An 18,559-nucleotide genomic window follows, 5' to 3' on the forward strand; every position below is an offset into this window, starting at 1 on the left:
AATAGGGTGAAACCCTGTTTCTACTAAAAAGTACAAAAATTAGCCAGGCATGGTGGTGCACAACTGTAGTCCCAGCTACTCACGAGGCTGAGGCAGGAGAATTGCTCAAACACAGGAGGTGGAGGTTACAGTGAGCTGAGATTGTGCCATTGCACTTCAGCCTGGGCAACAGAGTGAGACTGTATTTAAAAAAAAAAAAAAAAAAAAAGAACTTTACCAATCCTCTTCATTTCAGCCTACCTCACAGATACCTTCAGAGGTACCTTCAGGGGCACTTAGGACCTCCAAATTCCTGTCCCTTTCCAGAGTTCTCTGGTGTGAGGCAGCTGGTTTCTTGATGACTAAGCTCTGCAGCCTTGAGTTTCTGCTCTCTGAGGTATACTAAGTCCATTCTCACTCATTCATTGGCTTTTCAGCTTTTAAAACTTTGTCAATATGTCCTGTCTCCCATCATCTCCTCTCTTATTCACTTTGTTCTTACAGGTTTATACCTCTTATTCCTTTATTGGCATTTTAGTGGGATTTAGGGATGGAGCGAAGATAAATACATGTGTTCAACATACCATGTTTAACGAAAAGCTCTGAAATGATTTCCTTAGTCATTTAATAAACATATTAAGTGCTTGACAGTGTACCACTGAGGACAAAGCAATAAATGAAGACATAGTCTCTAATTTCTGCAGTTCACATACAGTCTAGGAAGAATCACAGACAATGCACAAATAACTCCACAGGTGCTGAGATAGAAAGAAGTTCAGGAAGAAACAGGGGTTACAACAGGCAGACTAAAGCTATGTGGACAGAGAGAATAAGAGAAGGTTTCCTGGAGAAAACAGCTACTGGCCTAACACCAATTTTTCTAAAGAAAAATTAAGACGGTTGATTCTGGTGGAACAGCTTACCGACGCTGGATCTGCCTTGCAAAATTGTTGCTAGAAGCTGAGCAGGGAAACTGGACTTCACTGTGCAGTGTAGCATTACGAAAAAGATCACAGAAGTTCTCAAAGAGCTCCAAAAGCTCATCTGATGTATTCTCAAACACAGCAATCACCTCTGTCGTCACCATATTGTACACCACAAAGAAAGATGCCTGCAAAAGAAGGAAGAGAGAGCTATGGGACAGCAGAGTATAATGTCATGCCTAGGAAACTTATCACTAGGCATGAATTCAAGGCATGAATTTTCCAAAACAAAAACAACAACAACAAAAACAAGCAAACACCTCAGCTTTACCACTAAGGTGGAAACATGGCTCCAAGTGGTTCTGGGAAAAGCAGAAGCAACAGTGGGATTTATCAATTGAGAGCCTCAATGTTGCCAGATTTCCCACTGTATCTGTGCTGCTAGAATCACGGAGAGGGCCAGCATATAAGTATAAAAAGGTTTTAAATTTTCATTTCAAACTGTGCAAATTCAGTATTTTTCTTTCCAAGTGTTTGTCCCCTACATGCTCCCCAACCCACCCTGAGATAAAAAACACTTTTTAAAACACCAGATTTAATTTTCTTTCCTGCTGAGCAAGTGATTTGCAGCCTGGGGCTGCCTGTTGGCAAATTATTTTCTCTTGTATGTGTACAGTCGAAAGTTAAATTTAGGGGCACTTATTTCCCCTCTTAATATTTCTAACATACAGAGAGGCACCTTAACTACATCGTATTCTAAACTGCTCAGGCAAGTTGTATACAGGCAGGGTACTGCTGAACAAATAAAAAATCAGATAGGCATTTTCCACTTTTTTCTTCATAAATGTTCTTTCAGTCAAGAGCATTTGTAAAATACATTTGAGAGTTATAACAATTAAGATCAGATGGGGAACCTGAAAGCATTCAAATGCCATAGGTGGCAGAGTTACTGCTTTTTCTAACTGGGCCCCTCGGTGGCTAGCCATCTTCCTTTAAATCGCCAGTGCTCTGCTCTGCCTAACAAGGAAGCTCCAAGAACCCCTAATTTTTGTTACAGTGAATGTAGCAGTGTTAATTAACTACAGGCTCATAACAGGACTCTAGAAGTTCTAAGACCACTTGGATTAGTACTTCAGCCTCCTATGATTGAGTTTAAATCTCTATTACCAATTTCTGGGGCCATTTGACCCACCTGTTTTACTAGTAAGTAATCCTTCTCAGAGCTTATATTACATGGCTTTTGCAGTCACCTGCAAATTAAATTTGGGTGTAAATTAAAGAGGCTAGAAGGTAACCTGAGAATAATACTCATAATATTACCAAGGGCCTGTGTTTGGATGTACTTTTTACTTATTAATCTTACCGGAACCTATCAAACTGGGGGAGGAGTGCGGAGGACAACCAGGGCAGAAAGATTAGGTTTAGAGTTACAAACTCTATAAGCAAAACATAGAGCCCTAGTTATGTCTCTCACTACAACTTATTGTAGTTACCAGAAAAAACTAGGTCACCTTTTAGCAAAGAAGAAAAGGATCATCTCAAAGGCAGCAGTCACAGACAACGTATTCCTTCCAAAATAAAAAGGTAATTATAGCTCAAACCTAAATAAAAGATAGATTCATGCCCTTTCTATAGCCCTGCACAATATTTTGATCCTATCAGGGCTTCACCAAAATCTCTCATAATTATATGGATATGGAATTACACAAACATTTATTAGCCTTCCCTCCAAGGCAGACTGGGAAATAACGAACAGGAGGGTTGAAAAGTCAAGGACTTCACTGCAATATCCCATGATACATAAGACGAACCAGATGGTCACCCATGATTGCTCAATGGGTGACTTCATCACTGATAGGGAAGAAAAAAAACCCCACAAAATATGATCTCTAACCATATTACTCCCCTACTTTTTTTTTTTTTTTTAGAACACATAAACTACAATTCAGAAGGAAAATGTAAGAAGATATTTTACCACAGGTAGCTGGTGTGAGGTTTTAGGACACGATGCCCTGTACAGAATCTGTTAATGGTAGAATCAGCTACAGGTCAACAAGAAATAGCAAACTCAGCTGACTTTGTGGTTTACTATTTGCTGGTTGTTCTGAATTTCCAAACTAGTGTCTAAGGAGACAATCTGCAAACAGGAGAAGTGGGAGACAAAAGTGTAGAAAGGTAGTTCTCTAATTTGGTCAACACTGAATTAGAGAGCTTTTCAAAGACAAATGCCCAAATTACCCCGAATTTCAACACAGTGTTTCAACCCCTAAATCTTAGCAGTTTTGTGCTCTTTATATCACCTTACTACTTTTTGGGAAATGCTTCTTCCCTCTACTGAAAGAAAGGCATTCTTCCCCAAAACTGAAAAACTTTAAAACTTGCTGTCCTGATGATTCTCCTCGTGGATCATAATTTCAGCTTCCTTTTGATCTCATCACTGCTGTACAACCTATGTCCTAGCATGAGGGCAAGGTCAGGGTAAAGTCACAAAACTGAACTCTGCCACACGAATGCACCTATTAGTTACCTAATAAATAGGACTTTGTGGAGAAGTAAATAGACATTAACCACTTAAGGAAGAAAGTAGGGTTACTCAGAAAATTTTCTTTTTGTTTGGTGTACTCATTCTCATTGCCAGAACTAAAACAGCCATACCAATAAGCACAATCTTACAAAATCAAGGCAGGTCATCCACAAGTAGTCCAAACCTTGACCTTGTACCATTTGGACTTCCATCTTATGAGTACTGAAAATGCTCTGCAGAGTTAGGGCAGTAATCAGTTGATATCTTCCTGTCAGTGACTTCAACTTTAGCTTCCCTTTGTCCAGATAAATACATATGACCAGAGAAAAATGGAGCTGATTTTTAAGCTTGAGCCCTAGAATGTCGATTCAGACTATGTGAAATGTATACTTCATTTTTTTTATTTCATTTATTTTTTTTTTTTTTAAAAAAAAGCCCCTAAATTCTATGGCTTCAAGGGAGCATCAGAGAAACGTGAATGCCATTTCTGTACATTTTGTAAAGCAAAACCTAGACTCCCAGCCACGTCCCGGGCACGGCCCCAAGCTGCCCCACTCTGCCTGGCAGCCTCCAGGCGACCCCACTGGGGACCGCCTGCCAGTCCAGGGCGCCCCCAGGCCCCTGCGCACACACCTGTGGGGCTGGGACAGGGCTTTAAGGTGTTTTGTCTTGGCCGCTGGCCTGGTGGCGGAGCACAGAGGCAGGAAGCCCCGTGCCCGAGGCCCAGGCAGCACGGCCCGGGGCTGAGCAGGGCAACACCAGCCAGCCGTCCCGCCTCGGGTTCTGGGTGTCAGGGCACAGCCTCTGGGAGCAGGTGCGTCGAGAAGCACCCGCCTGGCAGGGCCCCCCTGCCCTCGCCAGGGCCAGGCTGGGAAGAGGCTACAGTGGCCGTGCCTGCGGCGCCCAAGCTTTGGTGCAGCATTTTGGTTGGGGTGCCGGCTTCAGCTGCGGCCCCACCCCTGCCTTCCCCTTTGATTTCGAGGAGGCCTGCAGCACACCTCACCTCCGGCAGCAATGCCTTTGATCCTCCCAGGAGGGCCTGGGCAAGATGGCCCCACAGCACCCCTCCAGGCTGGGCCTGCCCTCCCCTCGAGAAAACGGCCTTTGGATCCAGGGAGACAAGATGGACTTTATGATGCTAACGGGGGTGGCCGGCGGGGCCAGGCCTCAGCCGGAGCCCCCAGATCATACTACCGACTTCAGCAAAGAAACAGAGGTGCAGGTGTGGGGGCGGGGCAGGCCTCTGTGTTTTCCTTTTTTGTTTTAAATAGTTGATGCTCTTGGAGGGGAGGAGCAGACACAGGTGTAGGAATTTCGCCAAAGTCTTACGTGAAGGGAGTGACCCACATCCCGGGGTGGCGCTGCCAGCCAAGCCAGGGCGACCCCTGCAGTCTGCGTCCTGGCTTCCAGTCAGGGTCTGGCCCTGGGCTGCTGTGGGTGGGCCCCAAAGGCCTCACACAAGCTCACGCCCCAAGGGGCTGCACGGAGAAGATTCAGGGGGCTGCGTGCGCCCGGTCACTTGTGTCACTGCAGTGATTTTCTCTTTCTCCTCTTGAAGAAGCAGCAGCATTTGGTTTCATCGGGTGACCTCCACCTCTGCAGGAGCCGTAATGGGGGCGTTGGAGTGGCCCGCCATGGGGTCGTCAGCGTTCAGCTCCCCGTTGGTGTTCAGAGCCTGGTTTTTGCTGTGTGGCTGTGCTTTGTCCCAGAGCTGAGCCTGGGAGGGCAGGTCGGTGTGGATAGTGCCGATGGGGGTCAGGAGGGGCTTCCCGGCCCAGTCGTACTCATAGTCGAACACGAAGCCGCTGCAGTCGAAGAGGTCGGTGAAGAGCTTGCGCAGGTAGTCATAGTCCAGCTTCTTGAAGAAGTCCAGGCGCCGCACATAGCGCAGGTATGTGGCCATCTTTTCTGGGAAGTTCTCACACAGCACCTCAATGGGCGTGGCACCTTTGGTGTCCCCGATCTTCTGGTACCGCTCCTTGGGCGTGTCGGCCTTGAGCCCCCCTGCCAGGGGAGGCTGCCCCGCAGGAAGTACATGAACAAGTGGCCCAGCGCCTCCAGGTTGTTGCAGCGGCTCTGCTCCTCACCCAGCTGCGTGTTGATGCTCATGAAGCCCGCCGTGCTGTCAGGCTCTTGTGCTCACAGTACGGGATGTGCTTCTTGGTGTCAGGGTCGATATACTCCTTGGCCAGCCCGAAGCTGATGACGGGGATGATGTGCTTCCACTTGGTCCCCGGGCAGCCCACCAGGAAGTTCTCAGCTTCACATCCCGGTAGATGAAGCTCTTGGTGCGCATGTACTGCATGCGGGTGATCAGCTGGATGGCGATCATCAGCACCGTCTTGAGCATAAAGGTCCAGTCGCACAGGTTGAACAGGTCCTCCAGGCTGGGCCCCAGCAGCTCCAGCACCATGGCGTTGTACTTCCCAAGGGGCTGAAGTAGTAGACCTGAGGGACGCCCTCTGTGGCACTGAGCTGCTTGTAGAACCGGTACTCCAGGTGCAGCTGTGGGGCCCGCGACTTGATCGGCTCCAATTTGATAGCCACGTATTCATTTGTATGAAGATTCTTTCCTAGGCGGAGCTCCCGGAAGTTGCCACAGCCGATCTTCTTGCCGACGCGGCAGTTGGGGCCCACCATCAGGACCCTCGAGCTGGTACCCGCGCTCCGGATACCGTGGCTGCTCCGGCCCTCTCCAGCCTTGGACATTCTCCGGCCCTCCTCCATGTCCCCTTTCCCTCCTTTCTTGTCAAAATCCATCAGTTTGTGGTACCCCCGCCTCTCCACGGTGACTCTGCTGCCGCACAAATCCCAAGTCTGTGGAAACCCGAGGTCCTGGATCCTCTGAGGCTAGAACATCCTGGCGGCCGGCAGGCGGGCGGGGCCGCAGCTCCCGACCACTGAGACGCAGGCTCTTGGGCCGGCCAGGCCGCGGTGCTCATCTTGGTGGCCTCCGAGTCGCTCTAGGGGGCAGGAGACATTCTGCTGACAGGTCCCACTGCCTCAAAGCCCACGGTTCACAGCTTGGCTCCGCTGTGGCCGGGCCCGTGGGCAGCGTCTGGGCGGCCGGCCCGGGCTCAGCAGCGCGGCGAGGACCCCGGCTCCGGGCCCGCACGCACTGGCACACCGGCTCCCGCGCCGCCTGGGCCAGCCTCCGCAAGTTCGGGGTGGGAGGCGCCGGGCTCGCCGCGCACCGCAGTGCCCGCTTCGGGTCCCGCGCGCCTTACGCCATCAGCGTCGGCCAGCGGGGGCCCTTTTTTTTTTTTTTTGAGACAGAATCTTGCTCGGTAGCCCAGGCTGGAGTGCAGTGGCGCGATCTCGGCTCACTGCAACCACCGCCTCCTGGATTCAAGCGATTCTCCTGCCTCAGCCTCCCAAGTAGCTGGGATTACAGGTATGTACTACTGCACCTGGCTAATTTTTCTATACTTAGTAGAGATGGGGTTTCACCATGTTGGACAGGCTGGTCTCAAACTCCTGACCTTGTGATCCGCCCACCACGACATCCAAAGTACTGGGATTACAGGCATGATCCACCATGCCCTGCCATGAAATGTCTATGTCTGAGGGGTGGGCTATAAGCGAACAAAGAAATCTTTCCATTTTGCCAAGGAAATTGGACAAGTAAAAGGCAGGAGTGCACCTCATACCTGTGATGGGTCTGTGACTCGCAGTGTTACTACATCCTCGCTAGTGTACTTGATAAACAGATGGTTTTCATCCAGAAGCTGCATTTTCCACATGCGCAGCTGGCGCAGTTGGTCAAAATACTGGAAGAAGCGCCTCTTGGCCATTGCGCTACCATCCTGTTCTGCCCGGCGCCACAAATACACCAGCAACCGGTGTTTGAGGGAGTTGATGAAAGGATCCCTAAAGGGATTGGCCATGCCTGTCTGACTGTCCCGCTGTACCTCAGGGAAAACAGCTGACACAGTGAGCAGGTCATCCTCATAGCAAAAGCGACCAATGGTCCGCACATCAATGAAAGTGCCTTCAGGAGTCACCTGGAAGACATGGATGGTCTGTTGTTGCACGGACAAGATAGCCAGGATGTTTTTGTACAAGTATAGCCCTTGGTTGTGTGACAAGACCACCTTATCACACTTGAATGTGCGTGTATCACATAAACGGCCAGTGTGAAGGTCAATGATGTGCAGGGAATAGTCTTCTAGAGGGGACCGTGGGTTGGGGGTCACTGATTCACTGTTCCGATATACCTCAAAAAATGGAGGGTGAGGCTCATCCGGGAGGTAAGCAGCTGAGCCCACGATGACACACCGGCAGTCATCAGTGAAGAGACTACACTCCCGGTTCAGGTGCTCACCATTGGCTGCAACATTGGTAATGTGTAGCAGGACAAAAAAGCGTTCAAAGAGCCGGCCCCGGATATTGACTGAACGCTGGTCATTGCCATTGGACAGGATTTCTCCTTCGTATCCCTGCAGTAGGTCCTCTGCTGCCTGGCAGCCCTGGTACTCATAGATTTCAAGAGATGTCTGGTCTGAAGAAAAAGCAATAAAGTAGCGTCCATCAGGTGAAAATTTACGCAAGAAACAAGGAGGCTTTTCAACGTTGACAACTGTGAAGTTGGGGAAGACATTCTGATGGAACACTCGGACTTGGTGCCAGTGGGTACCTGCCTTGCCTGAACTGATCCGCCGCCGTTCCAAGCGGTGAATGACATTTTGGTTTTGGATTCTTCGAGGTTTGATGGTGGAAACATGATGATCCATTATCACATCTCTACATGGAAAAGTAAAGTAGAAGTCAAGAAAATGAAACAAAATTTACCAAAACATAAATATATACAAGTCAAACAGATTTTCCTTCTTATATCCTGAAACTAGGAGCTCCCAAGATAACAGTGAGTGGCATTACTGCTTCACAGATTATAGTGAGTAAGTGGTGCTAACATTTCTAAGCCTAGAAACAGATTTACGGAAAGGATCTAGTGTTCACTAGGATACCTTCCAAGTATGCTCAGCTGTTGGGAATGTTCAACAGAAAAAAACCTACAACTGCGAATTTAAACAGTATGAGATGCATTCTGCCAGGCACAGTGGCTCACGCCTGTAATCCCAGCACTCTGGGAAACAGAGGTAAATGGATCGCTTGAGCTCAGTAGTTCAAAGCCAGCCTGCACAACATGGCAAAAGCCTGTCTCTACAAAAAAAAAAAAAAAAAATTGCAGACCCTCAGCTTCGCCCACCGCTTCCCGACCATGGACCCCCGCAAAGTGAACAAGCTTCGGGCCTTTGTGAAGATGTGTAAGCAGGATCCAAGCATTCTGCACACCAAGGAAATATGCTTCCTGAGGGAGTGGGTGGAGAGTATGGGGGGTAAAATACCACCTGCTATTCAGAAAGCTAAATCAGAAGAAAATGCCAAGGAAGAAAAACCTGATGGTAAGAAGGTAGAGGAAGACTTAAAGGCAGACAAACCATCAAGTGAGGAAAGTGATCTAGAAATTGATAATGAAGGTGTGATTGAACCAGACACTGACACCCCTCAAGAAATGGGAGATGAAAATGCAGAGATAACAGAGGAGATGATGAATCAGGCAAATGATAAGAAAGTGGCTGCTATTGAAGCCCTAAATGATGGTGAATTACAGAAAGCCATTGACTTATTCACAGATGCCATCAAGCTGAATCCTCACTTGGCCATTTTGTATGCCAAGAGGGCCAGTGTCTTCGTCAAATTACAGAAGCCAAATGCTGCCATCCAAGACTGTGACAGAGCCATTAAAATAAATCCTGATTCAGCTCAACCTTACAAGTGGCAAGGGAAAGCACACAGACTTCTAGGCCACTGGGAAGAAGCAGCCCATGATCTTGCCCTTGCCTGTAAATTGGATTATGATGAAGATGCGAGTGCAATGCCGAAAGAAGTTCAACCTAGGGCACAGAAAATTGCAGAACATCGGAGAAAGGATGAGGGAAAACGTGAAGAGCGAGAGATCAAAGAAAGAACAGAAAGAGTTAAGAAGGCTCAAGAAGAGCATGAGAGAGCCCAGAGGGAGGAAGAAGCTAGACAACAGTCAGGAGCTCAGTATGGCTCTTTTCCAGGTGGCTTTCCTGGGGGAATGCCTGGTGGTTTCCCGGAGGAATGCCTGGAATGGGAGGGGGCATGCCTGGAATGGCCGAAATGCCTGGACTCAATGAAATTCTTAGTGATCCAGAGGTTCTTGCAGCCATGCAGGATCCAGAAGTTATGGTGGCCTTTCAGGATGTGGCTCAGAACCCAGCAAATACGTCAAAATACCAGAGCAACCCAAAGGTTATGAATCTTATCAGGAAATTGTCAGCCAAATGTTGAGGTCAAGCATAATGCCCTTCTGATAAAAAAAGCCTTTGCCGAAGGAAAAGCAACCTAGATCACCTTATGGATGTCGCAATAATACAAACCACTGTACCTCTGACCTTCTCATCAAGAGAGCTGGGGTGCTTTGAAGATAATCCCTATTCCTCTCCCCAAATGCAGCTGAAGCATTTTACAGTGGTTTGCCATTAGGGTATTCATTCAGTTAATGTTTTCCTACTAGGAATTACAAACTTTAAACACTTTTTAACTTTAAAAATATTTAAAGGGTCTGTTAATGCTTATATTTTTCTTTACTAATCATTTTGCATTTTTTTCTTTGAATTATTGGGCAGGGAGAATACTTAATGTATAGAAGATTTTTACTCTAATTCGAGTGAAATAAAAGTTTATAGTGTGAGGCAAACATAACTCATTTGAGGATAGTTTGTGTTGGATATGTGGTTCCTGAAGTATTTTGACTTGTCTTTTTAAATGCTTTATCATTTTCTTTAAAGATTTATTTTGATAAAACTAATTGGGACCACCAGTATTTCAGTAGGACCTGGGTAGAGACTGGAAGTATTTGGCAGGGCAGCAGCAATCTTGCTGTGTTTTATATAACATGCATCCTTGGGCAAGCTGTCCTTAAATCTTACACTGTGGTGAAGGGATGATGTTTTTGTAATGCTGCAGTAGAGTTGGAGTACTTAGTTCTGTTCTTGTCTAGTATATCTAATAAATGTATCATATTATTTCCACACACAAAAAAATTTAAAAAATAAATAAATAATTGCCATGCATGGTGGCACATGCCTGTAGTTCCAGCTGCCTGAGAGGCTGAGGTGGAAGGACTGCTTAAGCTCAGGATTTCAAAGCTGCAGTAAGCCATAATCACAACACTGCACTCCAGCCTGGGCAACAGAGTGAGACTCCGTCTCAAACAACAACAGAAAAGCATATTCACTGTACATTAATTCCAACAAAAAAATATTTATTGGGCTGTTACAATGTCCATATTACCCAAAATAATCTACAGATTCAATGCAAACCCTATCAAAATCCTAATAGCACTTTTTACAAAGACAAAAAATTCATCTTAAAATTCACAGGGTATCTCAAGGGCCTCCAAATACCCAAAATAATTTTGAAAAAGAACAAAGAAGACTCAAGCTGCCTGATTTCAAAATATATTACAAAACCACAGTAGTCAAAAAATGGTGGTTCCGGCATAAAGACAAATACAGACCAGTGAAATAAACAGCCCACAAATAAACTCTGGCATATACGGTTAAACAGTCTTTGGTAAGGTACTAATACTACTCAATAGAAAAAAACAGTCACTTCAACAAATGGTGTTGGGAAAACTGAATAGCAACATGCAAAGCAAAAGAATGAAATTGGACCCTATCTTACACCCTATACAAAAATTAACCCAAAATAGATTAAGGACCTAAATATAAGACCCGTAACTATAAAACTACTAGAAGAAAATATAAGGAAAGCTTTATGACATCAGACTTGGCGATGATTTCTTGGATACGACACCAAAGGCATAGGCAACCAAGACAAAAAGAGACAAATGGGAATATATCAAACTTAAAACTTTTGTAATTAAAGGACACAAGCAATAGAGTGAAAAGGCTTTCTACAGAATGGAGGAAAATATCTGCAAATCATATACTGGATAAAGGGTTAATATCTAGAACATATAAAGAACTCCTACAACTCAACAATGAAAAATCATATATCCAATTTTAAAATGGTCAAAGTACTTGAATAGACATTTTCCCCTATACAAATGGCCAAGAAGCATATGAAAAGATAAGATATTCAATATCACTAATCATCAGAGAAATGCAAATCAGAACTACAATGGGATATCACCTCACATTCATTAGAATGACGACTTTTTTTAAAAAAGAAAATAACAAGTATCATGGATGGAGAGATAGGGGAACCCTTGTATATTGTTGGTGGAACTGAAAAACAGCACAGCTACTAAGGAAAACAGTATGAAGTTTCCTCGAAAAAAATGAGAACTACCATATTATCCAGTGATTCCACTTCTGGGTATAAATCCAAAATAACTGACAGCAGGATTTCTAAGAGATATTTGCACACCCATGTTCATATCAGCACTATTCACAGTAGTCAAGAGATGAAAGCAACCCAAAGTTCATTGATGGATGAATGGATAAACCAAATGTGGTATATACATAAAATGGAATATTATTCAGCCTTAAAAAGGAAGGAAATTCTGACATATGCTACATCGTTGAACCTTGAGGACATTATGTGAAGTCAAATAAGCCAATCGCAAAAAGACAAATATTTCATGATTCCATTTAAAGGAAGTATCAAAAGTAATCAGCCAGGTGCAATAGCACACACCTATAATCCCAGCTGCTTGGGAGGCTGAGGTGGATCACTTGAGCCCAGGAGTTTGAGTCTAGCTTGGGTAACAGAGCAAGACCCAATCTCTAAAAAATAAAATTTTTAATTCAAAATGCTTATCATTAAAAAAAGAAAAAGGAATCAAATTCACAGAAACAGAAAGAAGAATAGTGGTTACCAGGGAATAGCAGGAGGGGAAAAGGGAAGGTGCTGTTAAATGGGTTAGACTTTCAGATTTTCAAGATGAAAAAGTTCTTGAGATCTATTTCACAACAATGTGAATATACTTAATACTACTGAACTGTACACTTACAAATGGTTAGATGGTAAATGTTATGCTATTTTAAAATTACAATGAAAATAAGTTTAAATATTTATGGGGCATCTATTATATGGCATAGTTTTCTAAATGTTTTATTATACCTGATTCAAATCAAAGTTAAATCACAGGCCATAAAAGTCAATGGTATTCAGTGAAAATTTTAAGTTATAAATCTGTTGTGAGATAAGACAGAATAAGCAAATGCCACCTTCTCTCTTCCACTAAAAATGCAGCTATAAAACCTATAGAGAATGCATAAGACAGACATAAGAAAAAAAAACAATTGGCTCAAAAGAAAGTACCACTGAATGGACAGTGAGGTTAACACTGTCTCTCCTGGTCCTCCTGCTGCTTGGAGATTAAGTATGTTGCAAGAAAAGATAATTAAAGCCCCATTTTGTCATCAGAGGATCAAAAGGGAAAGCCCAATGGAACCAGAAGGTACTGGGGTGATCTCAGAGGGAGAAGAGCCAGAAAAGTTAACATCATGAAGTTGTTTATCAACTCCCAAGTTGGCTCCCAAGCTACACACTTGTAGATCAGGTCCAAATCATACTAAAGGCTTTGAGAACTGAAATCACCACCATCTAGATCTCAGACTGGCCTCTCACATGGGACAGATCCTAATAACAATGCAAAGACTTTTCAAAAATTCATCTGCCATTAGAATCATAGCCTGAGGAAAGAGCGTTGCAAATTGCAAATTTCCTAAAGCTAATTAGGAAGACTGCTTACCAAGCCAAAAATTACCAATATTCTCCTAGGATTTAAACAAGCCCTATCATCTTATAATATTCACAATGTCTAGGATACAATCCAAAATTATTCAGCATTTGAAGTACTAGGAAAAAACTCAATCCAAAAAAAAACAATTAACAGACACCAATGTTAAGAAGCCACAGAAGTTGGAATTCTCTGACAAAGATTTTGAGGTAGCTATTATAAAAATGTTCCAACGAGCAATCACAAACACTCTTGAAATAATGGAAAAACAAAATCTCAGCTAGAAAACAGAAGATAATTCTTAAAGATCTAGATAAGAAGTTTGAAGCTGTATAGCAATGACCAGCATGGAAAACTCTTCTAGCTTCCATAGAACCTAGTTAAAAAAAAAAAAAAAAAACCTCACTGATGGGCTCAAGAGGGCAAAATGAAGTCAACAGAGAAATGAGTCAGTCACCCTGAAGATAGATTAGTATACATTACCCAATGTGAATGAGAGAGAGAGAGAGAGAGAAAAAAAAAGCCTGAAAAAAGTCAATAAAGCCTCAGGGCCCTGAGGAAAATATCAAAAGGTCTAACACCCTGATCATGAGAAAGTACAATGCAAAAACAAAAATAAATTTAAGAAATAATGGCTGTAATGACTGGCTGTGGTGGTTCACACCTGTAATCCCAGAACTTTAAGAGGCTGAGGAGAGCAAATTGCTTGAGACCTGGAGTTCAAGACCAGCCTGGGCAGCATGGCAAAACTCCACCTCTACTAAAAATACAAAAAGTTGCTGCGCACAGTGGTATGTACCTGTAGTCATGGCTAACTCAAGAGGATGAGGTGGGAGGGATAACTGCAGCCTGGGAGGCAGAGGGTGAAGTGAGCTAAGATCACACCACTACACTCCAGCCTGGGCAACACAGTGAGACCTTGTTGAAAGAAAGAAAATAAAACAAAGAAAGGAAGGAAAGGAAAAAAAAGAAAGAAGGATGGAAGGAAGGAAGACAGGATGGGAGGAAAAAAGGAAGGAAACTCCCCAAATTTGGCTACAGATGTAAACCCCAAATTCAAGAAGTTCAGAGACCCCCAAATATGATAAATCCAAAGAAATCCATGCCTATACATATCATAGCTAAAATGGAAAAAAACTAAAAGATATATAGCAAAATCTGTAAAGTAACCAGCTAGAAACCATGTATCACCTATAGAGGAAGAACAACTCAAATGTCTGTAGACTGCTCATCAGAAACTATGGAGGCAGAAAGAAGTGGAACATCATTTTAAGTGCTGAAATATCTGCCTCTGTTTCCTCACTCAAGTCTTAGCTAAAATAGCACCTCCTCAGAAATCTTCCCCAGACACCTTACTTCCGCCCACATGAATCTGCTGATATATCCTATTGTATGAATAGCCTTTATCTCTTTCTGAAGTTAAATTATTTGTTTACCTTTTTGGTATCCATCCCCCCATACCAGAGAGCAGGGAACTGGTCTAATTCCTTGCTGTATTCCCAGCACCTAGGAGAAGGGACAGTTAAGTGCTCATAAATATTTTTAAATGAATTAATGGAGCAACAATTGGCATGGGCCTTGAAGGATAAGAATATACTAGACAAAGTAAAAGAAGAACAAAACAGAAAAAAAGGTACCTAAAACACACACTTTAAAAAAGCATGACATGGCACATTTGGGAAACAGAGTCATTCCAAGTGGTTAGAGTACAGGAAGCACAGAGTGAGTAATAAGAGAGGACTAAAAAAGACTGGAAAGCAGGGGAATGACTGGATCCAATCTGCATTTTAAAACATACACACAATGGGCTGGACACAGTGGCTCACACCTGTAATCCCAGCACTTTGGGAGACTGAGGAGGGTGGATCACCTGAGGTCAGGAGTTCAAGACCAGCCTGACAACATAGAGAAACCCCATCTCTACTAAAATTACAAAATTAGCCGGGCATGGCACCACATTCCTGTAATCCCAGCTACTCGGGAGGCTGAGGTAGGAGAATCACTTGAACCTGGGAGGCAGAGGTTTCCGGGAGCTGAGATCAAGCCATTGCACTCCAGCCTGGGCAACAAGAGCAAAACTCCCTCTCAAAACAAAACACACACACACACACACACATAAACACACACCCACACACTGAGGTATTTATTCATATTCTGTCCCCTTCTGAAAAGGTTCCAAATACCTTATATAAGTATAATGCCCAGTCAAGTTAAAAATGTCCATACCTCCATGACTGAGCAAGTTTCTCAAACTGCTAGTCAAACCTCATTAATAGGGCCTTGAATTAATTTAGTGAATAGTCTTACTGACATAGAAAATAGAAAATAACAAGCCATCACATATTGTAATGGTAAGTATTGTTTTGTAAAACGTTTGTTTCAATTGCACTGGAGTTACAGGCACTGAGTAAGGATATAAAATATATTCTGATCTAGACTAGAGCAAGGCTCTGCAAACTACTTACATCGGCCCAAATCTAGCCCACCTCCCACCTCCCAGTTTTTGGGGGGTCTTACTCTGTTGCCCAGTTTGGAGTGCAGTGGCACCATTGTGGACCTCCCTGGCTCAAGTGGTTCTTCTCCCTTGGCCTCCCAAAGTGCTAGGATTACAGGCATGAGCCACCACACCTGACCCCCACCTCCCTGTATTTGTAAGTAAAGTTTCACTAGAACCCTGCCATACCCAATCATTTACATAGTGCTTTTACCCTATATAAGTAGAGTTGAGCAGCTGAGATGAAGATTTTACTCATGTTTAAGGCACTCATTACATGGTGGTCCCAAGGACCAGTACACAAACACTACATTCTGTATGCTCATCACCATGTTTGACACGTTGTAAGCCTCCCTTCTTGAACACTGGACCTATCTAATAGGAAGTTCTGTGCCAACTCAGGCATCCACAGGGACTGTTCCCTCTGCCTGGAATGCATTTCCCCTGACCCTTGCCATAACTTCTCAACTTGCAGCTTAAGTGGGGTCTCCTTTAGGAAGTGTTCCCTGACCATCCTATCTGAAACAGTGTGCTATAGCGGGCCTAGAATTAGAGCCTGAGCAACATCATTTTATAAGACAAAGCTGTTTTTTCCAAAAATAAGTTGTACTGTCCCATTCTCCTTGCAATAACTGCTGACCTTGGCTTCTGTAAACAAAACTGCTAGCTTGCTCTAAAGAACGTACACTGCTTGCCTTTGTCTTATCAGTAACTGTCTGGCCTTTGCTTATCAGTAGTTACTGTAAAGTTGCTTGCCCTGCATCCACTATGTGGTTTTTCAGCTTAAATACCCTGATCCCCCTGAGTTCGGGGCCACAGGTTGGAGAAATGTGAGTCCTCCGTGATCGCCAGCAATAAAGACCCTGCAATTTGGCATACTTTTATCTTGGTTGATTATTTCAATCTCACATCCAATACTTCATTTGGAGGACCCAGTGAGATTATTATTTATATTTCTCCATCACCTAGACAAAAGCCATCTCAGAGTCTCACCCGGGCAGCTGCTCTCACCTCAGGGGCCTCTAGAGGAGGCACCCCCTGAGTTGCCCCAGGGCCCCAGAGTGTCACCATGGAGGATAAGCGACTGCACGGCTGACGTTCACCCAAAATTCTTCAGGGTCCTAAAAAAAAAAAACCTCTGGAGTTAAGTTTGGTCTGGAATCTGGGAACTAGTTCAAAGGAAGGGCCTGAGTCAGGGGACTGATGAGTCATTGCAACTCTGACCTGGCAAGCCTCACCGAGACGTCGCTTGAGGCCTCTGGTGGCTGGCATGGTGGGTGCCAGCCTTCTGGTGGCTGTCATAGTGGGTGGCAGCCTTCTGTTAGCTGGTATAGTGGGTAGCATTGGGTAGCTGGCATAGTGGGTGTCAGCATTCGATTGTTTTCCATAACCTCTGTGTGAGTGAGAGAGTGAATGTGTATATATGTAGTCCCACAGCTGAAAAGCTCCAGGGCTTGAGTGTGCCTTCACCCGCAGTTCCACGGGGTCATCATAAGGCATAACGATGATTCACCTCAGGGCTGTCCTACTAGGACTTCCATCCTGAGGTGACCAGGCCCAGGGATTATTCAGGTAGACCTTAGCCAAGACACACCTGAAAGACCCCTCTGGGGGCATGGCCGGGCAGGCATCAGATTGTCCCCCCTTCTGAGGGGCTCCCACTTTTTGTCTGTCACTCTTGCATGTGGTCCTGTCTTGTCTGTAAATTTGTCAGTTTCATTAGACTTCTGCTAGCAGACATACACTGGTTCAGGTCATCTTCCCTTGAGGTAGATGATATCTTACAGTGGTTGACAGACCACTGGATGCAGGGAACTTTTATTGATTACACCCCTGAAGAAATCACTCTCTTCTCTTCCTTCCTCATCTTTGTCTTCTATCACTGAGGCCTCACTTTCTTCCTTTTCCATATGGTAGATAGTCTTAAACTCTAGTTGTTTTATTCTCTTAATTTGGGTGCCATAAACCACTAAAGACAGATTGGCAACTCCTTTGCATACTCTACAAATTGTGATGTACAGGGGGAGAGGCCGCCACCTTACCCTGGCTCTTACCCCCTGTTCCTTTGACTAGGATTAGAGACAGACCCACCAATTCAATTGTCTGGTCCTTGCGGGACCTGGCCGCAGAAGCCCTGCTAAAACCTGCTTTAAAGAGGGCCAAATTTGAATTTGAGGCTTTCCAAAATTGGCTATACCACAGAAAGAGGAAGACATGAGTAGCAAGCAAGAGGCCCAAAAGGAGACAGCAGAAACAGGGAGAAGAAAGAGGAGAGCGGACTATAAAGTAGAGAGAGGGAAAGAGAAAGTAGATGAAAGGAAAGAGAAGAGAGGACCAGAAAGTAGGTGAAGGAGAGAGAGAGAAAGTAAACAGAGAAGGAAAGAGGAGAGAGAGGAAGAAGAGAGGAAACAGAAAAGAGAAACAAGGAGAGAGAGAGATAGAGAGACAGGAATTTAATGCTTTTCAAGGCCCCTGTGTTAAGATGACCAAAACCTTCAGGAGCAGGGAACTGGCAGCCAGTCCGGCGGCTTAGAGCACAGTTTTTAAACTGACACAAAAAAGCATTTTTTTCTGTCTCTGCCAGCCAACAGCCCCACCCGGCTTTCAGGCAGGCCACACTGCCTCAGGGTGCAGTGTTTGCATCTAAAAGCTGGCTTTAAGAACAGCTTTCTAACTCTTTGTAGTGCAAGTTAATTGTTACAACAGTAGTTAAGGGGTGGGGCCCATGACTGTAAGATTGTTGGTTCAAATCCTCAGTGGAGCTAGTCTTAAATTAGTGAAATCTTTTGGAAAAATTCAAAAACTGAAGAAAAAACCAAATGGGCTCGTCACAGTCCCAACCATGCACCCCCTCTCCAATGCATGATGACAAATTTTAAAGCAGGGTTTTCTGGCCA

General features: G+C 44.6%; 1 protein-coding gene and 2 pseudogenes across 11 annotated transcripts in view; 1 reads left to right on the top strand and 2 right to left on the bottom strand.

The window, feature by feature from the left end:
- The window catches only part of DET1 (DET1 partner of COP1 E3 ubiquitin ligase), a 96,916-nt gene that overhangs the window by 15,507 nt on the left and 62,850 nt on the right, over positions 1–18,559 (bottom strand). For 7 of the 9 annotated variants that reach the window (XM_078376023.1, XM_054258279.2, XM_035306515.3 and 4 more), the window contains 2 exons: positions 7,077–8,169; positions 903–1,090 (listed from right to left, as the gene is read on the bottom strand). In XM_078376023.1, the coding sequence (XP_078232149.1) occupies positions 903–1,090; positions 7,077–8,159 (1,271 nt within the window). In that variant the 5' untranslated portion in view covers positions 8,160–8,169. Of the gene's footprint in view, positions 1–902; positions 1,091–7,076; positions 8,170–14,604; positions 14,675–18,559 lie in introns of all 9 variants that reach the window. The other 2 variants (XM_035306519.3, XM_035306513.3) reach the window with 2 other exon arrangements.
- Positions 952–6,582, bottom strand: LOC100409850 (casein kinase I pseudogene; annotated as a pseudogene). The gene is made up of 2 exons (XR_013536632.1): positions 4,430–6,582; positions 952–1,090 (listed from the first exon to the last, which is right to left on the bottom strand). The product of XR_013536632.1 is annotated as a casein kinase I pseudogene (transcript).
- On the top strand, positions 8,614–13,459 carry LOC144582967 (hsc70-interacting protein pseudogene; annotated as a pseudogene). The gene has a single exon (XR_013536633.1). The product of XR_013536633.1 is annotated as a hsc70-interacting protein pseudogene (transcript).

The sequence above is a fragment of the Callithrix jacchus genome, chromosome 6 (assembly GCF_049354715.1).
Source record: "Callithrix jacchus isolate 240 chromosome 6, calJac240_pri, whole genome shotgun sequence".
In the NCBI taxonomy this organism is placed as follows: Eukaryota; Metazoa; Chordata; class Mammalia; order Primates; family Cebidae; genus Callithrix; species Callithrix jacchus.